This window comes from Solanum lycopersicum, chromosome 5 (assembly GCF_036512215.1).
Source record: "Solanum lycopersicum chromosome 5, SLM_r2.1".
Taxonomy (NCBI): Eukaryota; Viridiplantae; Streptophyta; class Magnoliopsida; order Solanales; family Solanaceae; genus Solanum; species Solanum lycopersicum.
The window spans coordinates 66,638,298-66,655,165 of NC_090804.1; the positions used below are offsets into that span (position 1 = coordinate 66,638,298).

General features: G+C 34.7%; 2 protein-coding genes across 2 annotated transcripts; both read left to right on the top strand.

Annotated features, from left to right (window-relative positions):
- The first annotated feature begins 577 nt into the window (after nucleotides 1-577).
- On the top strand, nucleotides 578-11,069 carry LOC101267894 (squamosa promoter-binding-like protein 1). Its single transcript, XM_004239841.5, has 11 exons — nucleotides 578-1,705; nucleotides 2,149-2,330; nucleotides 3,179-3,339; nucleotides 3,410-3,823; nucleotides 6,234-6,308; nucleotides 6,412-6,519; nucleotides 6,923-7,040; nucleotides 7,155-7,290; nucleotides 7,412-7,562; nucleotides 8,059-8,682; nucleotides 10,264-11,069. Exons 1-11 carry the CDS (start codon nucleotides 1,119-1,121, stop codon nucleotides 10,717-10,719), a joined length of 3,012 nt encoding a protein of 1,003 aa, XP_004239889.1. The 5' UTR covers nucleotides 578-1,118; the 3' UTR covers nucleotides 10,720-11,069.
- Nucleotides 11,070-12,056: 987 nt separating this feature from the next.
- LOC101267608 (uncharacterized) lies at nucleotides 12,057-14,728 on the top strand. The gene is made up of 2 exons (XM_004239840.5): nucleotides 12,057-12,295; nucleotides 13,911-14,728. Exons 1-2 carry the CDS (start codon nucleotides 12,229-12,231, stop codon nucleotides 14,453-14,455), a joined length of 612 nt encoding a protein of 203 aa, XP_004239888.1. The 5' UTR covers nucleotides 12,057-12,228; the 3' UTR covers nucleotides 14,456-14,728.
- The last annotated feature ends 2,140 nt before the right edge of the window (nucleotides 14,729-16,868 follow it).

Consider the following 16,868-nt stretch of genomic DNA (forward strand, 5'->3'; position numbering starts at 1 on the left):
AATTCATATTATAGGAATAATATAAAAATGAAATTGACTTGAAAAAGAGTTACGGAATACAAAGGACATATAACACAAGTTTAGCTTATTGAAAATATGATTTTAGATAGAAGGTTATGGAAATCACATATTAGGATAGTTAATATGTTAAACATCATCTCGTTTGTTCATCTTTACTAATTATGTAGTTTCTTTGTCCTTTTAGTTAAACGGTTGGTTAAGATGAGTTATCCGATTGTCGGTGAATCGGTGATGATTGTCTTCACTTATGCTATTGTCATATCACTGTTTTTTCTTGAGTCGAGGGTCTATCAGAAACAACCTCTACACGTTTAAGACAGTGATAAGATATGCGTATATCCTACTCTTTCAGATCCTATTTCGTGAGATTATAATGTTGGTTTTATTCATATTAAGGATGAATAACATTTTTTAGATAATTAATTTTAAGATAACTTATTTCGAATTTTAATTTTTTAATTTGAAATCATATATATGTAAAGTTATATTTTAAAATATTAATTAAAATACGAAACATGACAAATATTATGTAACGAAGAAAGAAAGAGTATATGACTTGTTCAATTTTACTTTTGTTTTATTGTTACTAAAAATTCACGTGACAAAACAAACAAGCCCTTCATCTCCTCTCACACTATATTTCTATATTTTTTTTAATAATAATAAATCATCTATATTGCCGGCGAAATTTGCCCGGAGATTTTACTGTTTTCCGATCACATCTTCTCAGAGAGATTGTACTGTCAACAGTCTTCTTAATTAGCTCTCTCTTACTTCAAAGTTTTTTGCTGTATACTTGAATTCATCAACAACCCTTTTTACCTTTCAGTTTTTCCGGCTTTTTTTTGGTTTTGGTTTTGTGCTGAAATGAAAATAGTTGATTGGGTGAATTGTAAGAAATGTAGTTGAGCTGAAAAAGGGTGTTTTTTGGTGTGGGGTTTGGTTATTTTTCTGGGTTGTTTTGTTTGCTGTTAATTTAAGCTAAAATATAGCTTGATTTCACTTTTCTGAGTGGAATTTTTGAATAATTTTTGTTCTTGATGTATATTTCATCTTTAATTTGTGAAGGGTGTTTATGAGGGGAGAGTTTTCTGTCGATGGAGGCTCGTAATTTTCATGGTCCAGTTGTGTCAAATATGGAGGTTAGTGGGAAGAAGAGTAGGGAGTGGGATTCGAATGATTGGGTGTGGGATGGTGATAGATTTACTGCTGAACCGTTGAATTCTCTGCCATCAGATTGCAGAAGTAAACAGCTGTTTCCTATAGGATCAGAGATTCCAGAAACTGCTACTGGAATCTTCAATGGTTTTTCATCTGGTGCAGGTGAATTGACATTAGGAAATGATAAAGGGAGGAAGGAACTGGAGAAAAGGAGGCGGACGATTGTAATTGATGATGATGATGAGCAGAATGGTGAAGCTGGATCCCTCAATTTGAAGCTTGGTGAACAGTTGTATCCTGTGATGGAAGAGGAAGTGGAAAAGTGGGAAGGGAAGAATGGTAAAAAGACGAAAATTAGTGGGGTTTCATCGAATCGTGCTGTTTGTCAAGTGCAGGACTGTCGAGCTGATTTGAGCAGTGCTAAAGATTACCATCGACGACATAAAGTGTGTGAGGTGCATTCTAAAGCAGCAAAAGCTTTGGTTGGGAATGTTATGCAGCGTTTCTGTCAGCAGTGTAGTAGGTTAGTTTTCTAGTAAGCATTTTGCATTTTCATGAACTATTTGTGTTGTTATCTCTAGTTTATGAACCAGTTTAAATATACTAATAAAATTAGAACCTTTAGAAACTGGATATATTGCTTTTTCATATGGCGGAAGATTTAGTTAGTTCCTTGTACTCAATTATTGTTATTGTAGTATTGTGAGTAGTTTCTTTTCTGTTACTATCTGTGTTTAGTTCCTTTCTTTTTTATGGATTATTTTTCCTTGAGCCAAGGGTCTCTAGAAACAACCTCTCTACTTCTAAGATAGGGGTGACCTCACCTTGTGAGACTACATTGAGTATAATATTTTAAAATTTTGTGTCCATCTTATCTAATAGGTTAATCTTTTAGAGAGGAGATAAATTTAGTAACATATTCCTGGACAATGATCATGGTTTGGTTGTTATGATTACTTTCGGCAGGTTTCATGTTCTAGAAGAGTTTGATGAGGGGAAGCGGAGCTGTCGTAGGCGTTTAGCTGGTCATAACAAACGAAGAAGGAAAACACATCCAGAAAATGTAGCTAATGGAGCCTCCGTGAATGATGAGGGGGGTAGCAACTACTTATTAATTAGTCTGCTGAGGATACTGGCCAATGTACAGTGTAAGTCCTTATATGTATTCCATGGTTTTCCTGCGATATATTCATTTTGTATGACAAAAGATGTTGGGAAAATTAATAAGGTGGTATCATTTACATAATGATGTGAGTTCTTTCACTGTACGGTAATTGGCTAGAGTGTTATTCTTTATGTGGTGCAAGATGGCTAGAGTGCCATTCTTTATGTGGTGCAAGAGGCTGAGAAAGAAAAGAATGTATAGTTTTCCTTTGCCTGGTATAACTTCGACTTGATGAATACAACGATGTCTATTCCATAACAGCAGTTCGTCTCTGGGAATAACAGTTGTTAAATCTAACTGATATTGGGTATTGCTTTTGGTGGCAGGAGAATTGTTTGCATAAGTTATATTAAGTTTGAATGGCTGAAACATTAGCAAAGGTTCTTACTACCTAGTTTAGCTGTTCTGTTTTATCTAAAGGTTACAGATGACATTGGGCGTTGAGTCATGGACTATGTTGCTCGGACTCTTCAAAAATATTGATGGGTGCGTGTCAGATACACCAAAGTGGTGCATATTTGGAGTATCCAACACAGGTGCAGCAACATTTTTGGAGAGTCCTAGCAACATAGGTCAGGGATTAACAGCTGAGTAATTGATGGCCATTAAAATAATCTTGGTGGAAATTATCTATTGATGCTTCTCTACTGGAACTTTAGCCATCAATACTTTTGGACTAAAACAACTGTTTAGGCATGTTTATTCTCCAACAAGCTTTTGGGCTCCACAAGAATCATGATCATGTATAGGCACATAGATACTTATTTAGAGATTTTGGTTTAAATGAATTGGATGAGTTACTTTATGGCTTTTTCTCATTGTGAAATGCAGTCAATAGCTCGGATCAAACTAAAGACCAGGATCTGTTGTCACATCTGCTAAGAAACTTAGCTAGTCTGGCTGGTGCAGCTAATGAGAGGAACGCATCGGGCTTGTTGCCTGCACCTTCAGATCTGCAAAACCCAGGGACATCTATGGAGGCTCCAAAAGAGGTATCCACTAGATCCAAACATTGAGATTGAACCATTTCTCCCTTCAGCTTCTGATTGGATTAATTTGCAGGACTCTCTTAGGCCTAATGCGAATTGTTTGACTATACCTGCATCAGAAGTGAAAGAGAAGAGAATGGACAGGGGCACGAGCGATGCTGAACGTGGAATTTCACAAAATCTTTGTGCTTTACGGCCTGAGACTCTGTGTTGTAGAAAAGAGAGCTTACCTATCAATGCAAATGCCTCAGTCACCACATCTGCACCGTTGAAGCTAAATATCGATTTGAATAACATCTATGATGATTCTCAAGGTGGCATTCAAAAGTTGCAGAATTCTGATGTCTTTGTAAACCCAGGGGCTGCATCTTCTGGCTGTCCTCTATGGATAAGTCATGACCCTCATAAGTCAAGCTCCACAAGAACAAGTTTGAACTCAGGATCCACCTCATCCCTTTCACCATCTAGTTCAAGTGGAGAGGCTCAGGTATGTGTTTTTTTGTTTTTCTATTGGTGTTTACCATTGTGCTTGTATGCATTTGTTTAGCTAATAGACATGTTTATTTGGAGTGCTGATCTTTAACATCTAATTTGTTCTGGTAGTTCTCAGAATTTTCTCCTGTTTTCTCTCCTTTCTTTATGAAGTATATTTGCAGCTGTAATATCCACATTATTCGTTTTTGTCTGTTGCATGTTTTTTTCTTTGGGTAGGAGAAATGATTTGTTATCTTACTGCACTTAGATAAGTTTTTAGGATTGATTTGTTAACAGAAGGGCCTATGGTGCTATGTCTGAAATTTCTGAGTATCACAATGCTATAAACAAAATTAGTCCAAGGAGGATGTTCTAACATGGTCCAGAATTGAGGGCTGTCACACCCCAAATTTGAAGGAAGGTACCGACACCTGATACCTTAATCTTAGTATTAACCGACTTACCACATTCTATGCATGGACAGAAATCATAACAATATGAACACATTTCACACATCTTGGCACCAATGGCCTAAATGTTTGAAATATCATGGAACACCATAGTCATTCATACATAAGATCTGAGACTTAAATAAAAGACACTAAGCATAAGTTGAACCCACTGCGACTAAACATAAGTTGATTCCACTATGTCTATCGAGCTTCTATGACATCACGTATGAAAGAATGCTCCAAACCCTCCCTCCCCTCCCTCCCAAAGAGATGATAAAAAACTAGCCACCACGATCATGAAGTAGGCCTCACCCAAACACTTACCTGAACTGAACAACCGCCATATGTACATCATGGTGTTCAATCTATGCCTGACCAGCTAAGCCGTCTCACCATAATGCCATATGGTTTCTATGTGGGGGTTTGCTAGCAATACAAAGTAGACACCATTCCATAATGACCATTAGACTACATAACTACACCAGTCAATGTAGTTTCTAGGCATTGAATCCGTATGTTCTAATACCCTGTTTGAATCTTTGGCCCCTTGGTAGCTTTCCTATTTTCTTGTTCCGTAGGTTCCATTAACTCTGATTGCTTTAGACTTCATACAAATAATCTACAAATAATCTACCAATCATATTTCCACCATTTCAATACACTGAACCATTTATATAACAGACAATTTAAGCACAACTTGAGCTTAAGCGTATTCTAAATTTTCTGGAGCGCTACACTCCATATATTCGTACAAAAGGTGGACAACATGTTATAGAATGATAAGTATTTGTGATAGATTCATTTCTTTTTGTTTTGACAGAAAGGTTAGTTTTATTGATGAACCAGCAGTAATATGGTGCTGCAATGTTACATCCAAAAACCAAAAACCAAAGATTCGCTTCGAATTTGCTTTCAAGAAGCCCAAGACATAAATAAGACAAGTTTTGATAAAATATCTTGAAATTGAAAACCATGACTCTAGCAGGCTTCTGTCATTGTTGTTTCCAGTAAGTAAAGTAGTCTAATAAGACTTTCAGCGATCAGCACTTGCACTGTGTCTTCAAAATTGGCTGCCTGTAATCCTAACTAGGATTCATTACTTCCATGAAATATGGTAAGATTGGATGTTGACTTATCCAATCTGACCTGCTGTATAGACACATTCCATAAGATCCTCCAGTGTTGAGCAAACTTTAATCTGTATTTTCCCACCACTACAATGTTCCGTAAGTTTGCTCTTCCGAGCTCTATCAGTCGTCTGTCATACAGGCTGCTAAATTTACCTGTAAGATATACAATTGTCCCGTTTCTTTGTCACGTGAACTGCTGGCAATGAGATATCTGTTTTGCAGTAAAATCCTTTCTCTTTGAGAAATAAATGGCTTGGTTGTATTTTTGGTAAAACTAAAAAGGGGAAAGACTCAAATATGCCTTTGAGAAAAGGTTCATCTATGCCATCTGTTTAAAGTTTGGCTCGTCTATGCAATTTCCGTTTGGGAAAAAGACTCATCCATGCCATTATTTATAAACTAAAAAAAGTTTCAGTTTTGCAAAACCAATGTTTACACGTGGTCAATTATGATTTGGTCACATCATTGATTAAATCATTTATTATAAAGAAAAAGGCTCAAATATGCCATCGAATCTAAAGTTTGGCTCAACTATGCCATTTCAGTGAACAAATAATGTTTTAATGGCATGGATGAGCCTTTACTCAAAACGGAAATGGCATATATGAGCAAACTTTTAACGGATGACATAAATGAGCCTTTTCTCAATGTTAAATGGCATATTTGAGCTTGGAGTTTGAATCAATGTGTTTTTATCATTAGGTTGCTCTAGGCTGTTTGTGTCTGTAGGGCTAGTCAGATACAGAGAAGAAATGTTCAGTGAGTTTGATTGCTAACACTTGATACATCAATGTATATAGATTATTTGTCTCTTAACTACAAGATTGTGACTAATTTTCAGAGTCGAACGGATCGTATTGTCTTTAAACTTTTTGGGAAAGATCCTGGTGAAATTCCCACAGGCTTGCGGAAGCAGGTATTTTTGTACTCTTGCTGTAATATGCTTCTATGGAAGTGTTCTCATATTTCTTTCATCTCAATATTAAATCCAACCTTCTCTATTCCTGGACAATTTGCAGGTTCTTGATTGGCTATCACACAGTCCTACAGATATTGAAAGCTATATTAGACCTGGTTGTATCATACTAACAATATATCTTCGGATGGATAAACCCATATGGGAGGAGGTAGCTTTTTTTTTTCTTAGAAGTCTATCACTTCATTTCCTGAGAGGAAGAATGGAGCAACAAAAGTTCTATCTGGGTTTGTTGTTTCAAAATAAAAGGAAAGGAAAGAGAAATCATGTTGGTCAGAGTGGACAATATTTTGGCTAAATGGAAGCTAAAAATGAGTGTGAGATTAACTTTTATGATACTTGAAATGAGGGTATCGCTTTAGTTGTCCCGTAAAGTTGTGTTTTCTGTAAGCTATCCCTAGTACCTTTTAATGAAATGAAACTAGCAAATTAAACTTACTTAGGCCACACATCTGCTCTTTCCTTTTCCTTATTTGTTTCCTTTACCATTTCCTTGTGTTCTGTTATGCTCTTATTTTAACAAGTGGTGCACCTAATTGTTTTCCCTTTTGCAGCTTTATTCTGATCTTAACTCTAGTTTGAGGAAACTTCTTAATGCATCCGCTGGTTCATTTTGGCGAACTGGATGGGTTTATTCTAGGGTGAAGGATCGAGTGGCATTTTTGTTTAATGGTATATTTGCTTCTGTCATTGTAACCTTTCCTGATCCATGTTCTCTCCTGTCATGTCTTTTATCCACAGTTGCACATCTGATATGAACATCAAGTCTTTGTTTCTGTACCACAGGGCAGGTTGTTCTGGACACTCCCTTGCCAAGCCATAGAAGCTGTGGGATATCAATCATCAAACCTATTGCAGTTTGTGCCTCTGAAAGAGTTCAATTTTTGGTCAAAGGCTTCAACCTATCTCGTCCCACTACAAGGTACCTTTGGTATTCGTATGATCCTAAAGGCATTCTCCTTTTCCTATTGTTCTATGCTTAGCTGGTTGGAGTATCTTGAGCTAGTTAATTGATTCTTGGTTTTTCTCTACCTCTCGTTTAGGTTTCTATGTGCCATGGAAGGAAAATATCTAGTTCAGGGGAATTGTACTGATGTGATGGTAGGAGCTGATTCTTGTATGGACTATAATGAGATCCAGTCTCTTAGTTTTCCTTGTACTGTGCCAAATGCTACTGGAAGAGGATTCATTGAGGTGATTTTTTTTCTTCTTAATGCTTATTTTCCCCCCTATCCCGGAGCAATCCTGTTCGGTTTATTGTGAATGGAATTTGATGCTCGTTGGCTTGCTGATGACTCTCAGTTTTATGTTATACGTAATTCATTGAAGACTCAAGGAGAAGGATCAGCTTTTGGTCTCTATGTGCACAGTAAACCTAGGCTTGGGTTGATAAAATATGAATGTATTTGCCTATCAGGAAAAAAGAAAAAGGAAATCTATTTGTTTTTACCTCATTGCAACATGCAAACTATTATATACTCATTTTTGGTTGGACCCCCTGTTACTACCATGTGTTGCTTTTCATAAGATCACAGATTCTGGTTCATACTTCAGATCACGTCTGTAGTTACCTGATAAAGTAGATTGTCTGAGTAAACGTTATATCTCAATCTCCTTTTTCTGCATAAAATTGACTATATTGGATACACTTTATTCTATTTCTGAAATGTAGGTTCATTATCTTTGACAGATTGAGGACCATGGTCTTAGCAGCAACTTCTTCCCATTTATAGTTGCAGAGAAAGATGTTTGTTCTGAGATTCGTACATTGGAGAGCATTATTGAGGCTGCTAAAATGGACGATGGTTTTCTGCGAGGAACTGAAGAATTTCAAGCCAGAGACCAAGCGCTGGACTTTTTACATGAACTGGGTTGGCTGCTTCATAGATGTCATTTGAAATTTAGAGTGGGTTCTGGTGCCAGCTTGAATCTCTTCCCTTTTCAGAGATTCCATCGGCTTATAGATTTCTCCATTGACCATGACTGGTGTGCTGTAGTAAAGAAACTGTTGGATGTCTTCTTCAATGGCGTTGTAGATGTAGGACAACAGTCATCGCTTGACATTCCATTGCAGGAGGTTGGCATCCTTCATCGAGCTGTGAGGAGAAAGTGCAGATCTATGATAGATGTCCTCTTGAAATATCGTCATCATGGAGCTTTTGACAAATCAGGACTACAAACTCAACAAGATGATCGTGGCTATTTATTTAGACCTGACACAGTGGGTCCTGGGGGTTTGACTCCACTTCATGTTGTTGCTAGTCTTGCTGGCTATGAGAATATTTTGGATGCATTAATTGATGATCCAGGAGAGGTATATTTTTCTTTTTCTATTATGTGCATTTGGCTTTTTTGCAATGGAAACAGACAGTCCTCTCAATCCACCGAAAGGAGGTGTGGTTTTGTGTGTGTGTGGGACTGTGGAGCATGATAAGATCAGCAATAGCCTTCACTCTTTTCCTTGTTATCAGGGTTGGTATATTGGCACTCCCATCCGGGGTGGCCCCTCCCTGACAATATGTACTTTGGTAACTGTAGCGAGACTTGACCACCTGAACCAAGAAACCGCTGCGAAATTCACTGCTTGATGCACCTTTTGGTATGTTTCAACCTCTAAGAAGAAGTATGCATGGCCTTTTATGCTCTTCACTAGCTAATTAGGATGTATGATGTTACCTAATTGGGTTTATCATCATTGCCTTAACAATTGAGGAGCAAAAACACCCCTCATGCAGTTGGGGGTCATTTGGTTGGAGGTATTACGAAAACTGGTACAACTATAAATATGTAGATTGATTAGAGCCAGAAGGGAATAGGAATACGAATATGGTTAGCTGTATAAAAAAGACGTATTAAATAACTAACACGGTGTTTAGTTGATGATATTAAATAATAGGCATCAAGCAATAGTATTATCTATGTATTATTTTATACGAGATTAGAATGTGGAGTAAGAATGCGCTTGTTCGCAATACGAAGACAAAAATGCCCTTAAATTGTGGATGACTCCTAACTCTGTGAATTGTGCTTGCTCGGACTTAGTGCTAGACTATTTTTCCTGTATCAACATAATCACTATTTACCTGTTCAAAGAAAACAAAGATACCTTTAGAGTAGATAATCCTTACAAAGCATTCCAGATATCAATACTCATCATATTACAATCCCTACATTATTATCCACCGTGTAATTATGTATTTATTACTATACTGTACAAACAACTCCTACATTATAATTCCTGCATAACTAGCATGTAAACCAAATGACCCCCTATTAGTACATAAGATATCCTTGCTTTCCCTGAATAAGGGACTTAACTGTATTCTCTTTTCTAAACTATGACTACACTTTGCAGTTAAGAGTATTTTCCCGCACCTGCTCTTTCTTAGGCTTTAGCTTTCTGAGTATATGTCTCTGTATGGTCATGAGTGTTCTTTTTAAATGTTTGACCATCTCATCTATAAGGTTAAACTATTAGAATGAGCACACTTTTATTATTCAATTGTATTCTCAACACGTCCACTCACGTGCGGCGCTGATTCTTGTGGAAATTCTTTTTAATAATGGGTGGTGGTAAGATTCTCAACACGTTCCCTCTAGTGCGGCCGTGATTCTTTTTCATGAGCCAAGCACGTAAAAATTCTTTTTGATGCCGTGTTGAAGTGTGACCTTTTCATCTAAAAGCTTAAGCTATTAGAGAGAGCACACTTTTATAATCTTAATGTATTCTCAACATGTTCAATTACTGAATAAGAGGCACTCTGGTATATTTTATATACACAAGGATGTCTATGTTGTAGATATTTCCTTGTTTTATTTTCTGGTTCCATCGTTTGGAATGAAGTGAGTTAGGCAGGTTTTTCAAGGAGCTGACGAATTATGATTGTTTCTTCAGGTAGGAATTGAAGCTTGGAAAAGTGCCCGTGACAGTACTGGACTGACACCCAATGATTATGCATGCCTTCGAGGCCATTACTCATACGTCCATATGGTCCAGAAGAAAATCAATCAGAAACCAGGTGATGGACATGTTGTTCTTGATATCCCTGGTTCGTTGTTGGATAGCAATCTCAAGCAGAAACTATCAGATGGTCATAGGTCAGTAAAAGTAACTAGCTTTCAAACTGAGAAGTCTTTAGGGAAACCAATTCACCGACAATGCAAACAGTGCAAGCAGAAATTATCTTATGGAAACTCAGGAACATCACTTGTATACAAACCGGCAATGCTTTCAATGGTTGCAATTGCTGCTATATGTGTTTGTGTAGCTTTGCTATTCAAAAGTTCACCGGAGGTTCTTTATTCGTTCAGACCCTTCAGATGGGAGCTGCTGAAGTATGGCTCCATCTAAAATAGGTACAGCCTCCTTATGTTTTAAGAAGATGATATAGGGATGCCATGGCTTGTTTTTTCTTCTGAATTAATATGCCACGATATAATTGGGAGAGCTCCAACTCTGTATATTTATTTTGTCGAATTCATCATAATATACATAAGAAGCTTTAACTGCAAATAGGAAATTTGAACTTTTTATAAGTTGATAGCACTACTTGGATAGGACTGGCCACTGGGATTGTAGTCGTAGACGCCTCGGATCTGTGCCCGATTATGTTGTGTAAGATAAGTAAATTGCTTTGTATTTTAACTATATGCACTGCTAATTGCCTGCATCTATGGTTTTAGAACACATTTTTCTTGCTATATTGATCTTTCTTAGCTTCCATTTAGGTAAAATATGGACTAGTTATTACATTTTTCATCAACATTGGTTCTTTTTAGCTGTTTTGTATAGTTTTTAGATGATTTCTTATTTGTACCTACTTGTTTGAAAATATTTATCCAACAATATTGGAGGAATATCTTTTCAAAATGTCACTTGAAAGTTCTAGTGTTGCTAGTTTTTCATGGTATAAAAGGTTAAGTTGCACGGACTTCTTACTTTTGATGTCATTTGTTGATATTTTTGAAATATAAATTTAAGCAAATTAAACTATAATTGTTTGCCTTCGAAGAAGCAGAACATGATAGCGTAGCGCGTAAAAGGAACTCTTGAATTCCTCTGAATCAAATTATTAAATGGTGAGTTAATGCGAAATAGGTAAAAGGATCTTCACTTTTACTTAAAAGTAGAAGTCGTTTGTTCCACGTCGAAAGAGAAAGTTTGCTCCACCTCGAAAGAGAAGTAGTAAAAAAGTATTAATATAGTAAAAAGGAGAAATAACTAAAATTTTATCAAACATGTATGTTTTCTTTTTAAAAATATTACTAATTTCTAATAAACTTCTATCAAACCTAATGCATTTTTATTTTATTTCCAATATTTCAAAGAACACTTTTTTGCCTCTTTTCCTTTTTTTTTTCTCCCTGCGTTTCATTTTTATTCGAAAAAATAATTTTTTATTTTTAATTATAATTTTTTATAATATTTGAAAAAAAAAACTTACCATTTTCTATTTATTTTCACCATTAAATATTCATTTTAAAAAAAACTCAACTCTAAAGTATACATTAATAACTATTACAAATATTTAATGATAAAGTGCTATTTAAATATTATTTCTTAAATAACTTATAAAATTGCAAAATAAACAATTAAAATTATAAAAAAAAAAGACAAAAACACACGTAAATTATTAGTTTCATTTATTTACAAATGCACTATTCAAATAAAATACTTTCTTAAATCTCGTCAAATTCAAAAGTATTTTTAACACTCTCTCAACGCTTCATTAATAACCATATACTTTTCGTTTTAATATAGTACATAATGAATTATGATACAATTAAATTTAATTAATCAAATAATTTGAGATTTCTCTCTTAAAACTATACCTCAATCAATAATACTCTAAGAAAATCCATGGCGGCGCGGCAAATTCAGAAGCGAATTCTGAGTCTTCTCTCTACCAAAACCTACATCGCTCAAGGTATACTTCCTCTCTAGCTTTTGCACACAGAGAGTTAATGAGCCCCAAATTTGGATTTTGTCTTTTTTGTGGTAAAAATCTAAGCTTTATCATTCTGTATTCAATGTTTACGCAGTAAGTATAAACCCTAAAAGATGCCTTTTTAAATTTTTTTTTCTAAGCTAGTGAGGTATAGAGGCAAAAAGGGTCAAAGATTTTGATTTTGATGTATGTAGTTGGATGGTAGTAAATGAAGTGAGTTATCTCTTACTGTGATCTATTTATAATCTCTGTGTATTATTTGAATTTATGCTTTTTGAGTTTTTATTATTATGTTATTTGAGGTTGTGAATTTGGGGAAGTGAAGAAGGCATATGTCAATTGAATTTCGAGTGTGTTTTGGTATAAAGGAACATAATTTCGTGTTGAAATGTTTCTATATCTAAAATTTGGAAACAATTTCAAATGAAGTATTGGAGATTAACATAAGCGAAGGAAGTAGTTTTGTGAAATGTTTTGGTTGCTAATTATGCCTTATTTTCATACTGAACACATCCGAATATCAGCTTTCTGAAATGGAAGTTATTTGAGAGGGTTGATTTAAGCATAAAGGGATTTGAAATGTCTAGGGTTAAATTCGAAGACAGTGAGTTCCTGGGGTGGTTCGACTACCATGAGTGAGATTCCTATGTGGCTGTTTTAGGGAAGAATGTAAAATCTCGTCGTTGTGACTCTCCGGGCTTGCTGCTCAACCAGCACTTTTATCATTGGTACATTATGTGATGCATTTGTGTGAGTTAACACATTGAAGTAATTCAATAGTTTCATCATTGAAACTATCTAACTTGAATATTGTAGAGAAGTTGTAACTCATTTTGTTTAGATTGTCCATGTTTTAATTCTTACTAAAGCTTTTAAAGGTTGACTCTGAACTCTGAAGTTTGAGTAGTGGTTGTTTCATTGGCTTTGTTATTTCTTTCCCAGTTCCGACCTCGAATCGATATTCAAATCCCAATTTACCCCTCCCTTAAACCTAGGGCAAAATCATCCAATTTCTACCCATAATCCATGATTTAGATGCTAAAGTTAGCGTATAATCGTCTCCTCAACGTTATATGACATTCCTTAGCCAATTCTCTTTCCTGTCCATAACTTCGGTCTCCCAAAACTGTGTTGGAATGTTGAGAATCCTTAATAACAACCACTTCTTACCTAAGCCACTGGCCCTCAAGTGGCTAAGTCCGCAATTACGAGGTCCCTCTTGGAAACGCAGCTGCACCAGAAAAAGTAAAATCTGCAACATGCTTAAATGTGAGATCTTGCCTCAAAATCACCTGAGCTCCTCAAATCCCTAACATCCAGCAGGTCTCAAAATACTATATGGACTTGAAGGAAGTCTCAAATCATGGAATGGGATTCAAATACTCAAAATGAAGGGTGGCTTTCGGACAAACTTCTCTTATTTTAGAAGCAATTGACAATTCAAATAATATGTTTTGTTATTCTCAGCTGTGTGTAATTTCCTTTTGATGTTTTTGTTATAATATTAGTATAAATACTCTGCGTTGTGCGTCTCCACCTGTCTTTTGTGAAGAACTTGTTCCTATGATTCTACCGCGTTTCTTACTTTTTCCAGGATTACCATGGAGTTCTGTTTCTCCTTCAAGGTCATCTTTTGGCATGAACGATATATTTTCAAGACGGTGTCTTCAAACAGTTGCAGGAATCACCAAGCAGGCTGTTGAAGTAGGGGAAACTAATAAAAACTGTGATCCAGATACTAATACCGATTCTGCTGCTGCAGTTGTTTCTAGTATCAAGAAAGAGACCACATACAAGTACACTGTGCAATCTAATCTTAAAACCTCCCCAAGACATGACCTGATGATGATCTTCACTTGCACAGTATGTGAAACCAGAACCATGAAAACAGTTTGTCGCGAGTCATACGAGAAAGGTGTTGTGGTGGCTAGATGTGATGGTTGTAAAAACATACACCTTATTGCTGATCGTCTCGGGTGGTTTGGTGAGCCTGGTAGCGTGGAAGACTTCCTCGCTGCTCGCGGGGAGGAAGTGAAAAAGGGCTGTGTTGATACTTTAGGTTTTACACTCGAAGATCTGGCAGGAAAGAAAACACTGGAAACTATTAGGGGAGAAGTAGAATCCAAATCTGAGATTTAGAAGTCAAATCTGGATATAGAGATTAAACAAGTTGATTTTGTAATGAACATTGAATCTATAGTTGCTTTGGCAATGCTTACAGCATTTATTTGCTTATAGATATACTTATTTATGAAAACCAAATAAGCTTCAACCGCCAGCTAAAGTAAGGAGGATTGTTCAAGTCCTATAGCTCATGTTCACATACCTAGGAGGATTGTTCAAGTCCTATAGCTCATGTTCACATACCTGTGTGATATGGAACATTATCATCAATATAAGTTGTTTATAATATATTGATCATGAAATGATTAAAGTTACTGATATTTATATGTATGCCATATGATTAAACATGTATTTTAGAAGAGCTTTTAAGAAATATCAAATTAGGTTGGAGTGTTAAATTTGACAAGGAAGGATTAGCAAGAAAATATTAATAAGGTTGTGTTTGGTAAAGCGGAATATATATATTTAAATGATCAGTTAAGGACTCTCATGAAGATGATATGTCGGTATACTAGAAGAGATAAGATTAGAAATGAAGATATTTGAGACAAGGTAGGGATGAATTTTATTGTAGATTAAATGAGAGGAGCGAAACTGAAATAATTCAATCATGTGAAGAGAATGGATGTCGATGTCCTAGTGATGATCTATGTCACTGTGTGAGGTTGATTATGGTGAGCTTTAGAAGAAAGTAGAGGTCAGTCGTACATATGACATATTTCTAGCTTATTGAGGACATAGCCTTAGATAAAAAGTTATGGAGATCGGATTAGTAGATAGTTAAGTATCGTCTTATTCTCCTTTCATTCCAATAATATTAACATTATTTTCATAGTTTTTTCTCCCTCGATTTTTGCTGCTACATGTAGTTTATTGCACGTTGACTATTCTTTTGTTTTGTTGTGGTTATTGTTCTTTTCTCTATATGCTTTAGAATGCCTTCAATATTATTGTGTTATATTTATTACTTAGTTTCTCCTTTTTAATTTGCTTTGATATGTGTTATTTGTGTCGAAGATTTTTTCAGACATAATTTCTATGCTTTTGAATAGTAAAAGTAAGATTTAAATATATTTTACACTCTTAAATTCCATTCATAAGTTATGCTCCGAACATATTATTTTTATTAGAATGTAAATATTTTGATTACTTGTCAAATACAAAGAGGAGTAAGAAAATTGTTTACTTCTTTAAAAATATTTTCTTTACTGCCAAACAACCCTCACGTGCATAATTATTATATACTATAACGTAATGGTAAAAAAAAAAACTTTTTGTGCCTTATATAAATGAGATACTAATTGCAAATTAGTGGATGAAAAGTTTGTGAATCTAAAAGGGTATGATTACCTTCACTAAATTGTGAGACAAAAACAAATTTTATCAATACAATAATTGTGAAATATATTATATCTTTTCATTTTAAAGTTATTTTATTGTATTTTTCAACATATTCATAAGGAACTATTTATAAGACAATTTAAAAATCTTTTATCCTTATTTATTCATTAAAAAGTAAATATATTAATCCATTCAACTATAATACTTTTCTTAAAAGGGAAAAGGGCAAGATACCCTTCAACTTTATGATTTACAGCTGATATATCCTTTGTTATAAAAGTGACTCATATATACCCCTACTTGTAAACAAATGACCCACATATACCCTTTTCCTCATATAGTAAATTTAATCCTTGTCAAACATATTTTTTTTGTTTTAATGACTAATTTATAATTATTATTTTGATAATTAAATTTATTTATGTTTCACTAATATTTTTGTAAAACTTATTATAGATGACCAAATTTTTTCTTCGAATACGAAATTAAATTACAATACACACAAAAAAAATAGTTTAAATTTTTTTTCTTTAAACTAAGAAATGAAAGGAAAAACAAAATAAGAATAAGAAACTCAAATAATTATAATAAAAGAAGTCAAAAAATAATTTATGTATGAAAAAAATTAAAATATACCTTTAACTTTGATAAAAGAATCATATATACCCCTAAATAATTTTTTTAAAAAATTAGAAGTAACAAATATAAATTTAAAACTAATTTTTTAATATCCTTTAAATGAAGGGTATATGTGAGCCATTTTATAACGGTAGGGGTATATGTGAGCCGTTTGTATAACGGTAAGGGCATATATAAGCCACTTTTATAACGACCGACAAAATTGAGGGGTTTCCCATTAAATAAATATTAAAATAAATAAAGTATTTTTTTAAAAAAAAATATATAAATAAAATTAAATATCTAATTATTGTATAATCAATAAAAATAAATAATTTGATTTAATATTTAGAAATCACAATAAAGACGGAGACATCAATGATCGATCCGTTTACGTTGATCCCAAGTTAATCTCAGCCGTTGATCTTCCTCTTGTAGTATCAAGTAGTGACCCGTTTGGGGAAATGGG

Coding starts and splice junctions, on each gene's coding strand:
- LOC101267608 (XM_004239840.5), top strand. CDS start 12,229: ATGGCGGCGCGGCAAATTCAGAAGCGAATTCTGAGTCTTCTCTCTACC. Junction 12,296..13,910: donor CAAAACCTACATCGCTCAAG/GTATACTTCCTC, acceptor TACTTTTTCCAG/GATTACCATGGAGTTCTGTT.
- LOC101267894 (XM_004239841.5), top strand. CDS start 1,119: ATGGAGGCTCGTAATTTTCATGGTCCAGTTGTGTCAAATATGGAGGTT. Junction 3,340..3,409: donor CTATGGAGGCTCCAAAAGAG/GTATCCACTAGA, acceptor ATTAATTTGCAG/GACTCTCTTAGGCCTAATGC. Junction 6,520..6,922: donor ATAAACCCATATGGGAGGAG/GTAGCTTTTTTT, acceptor TCCCTTTTGCAG/CTTTATTCTGATCTTAACTC.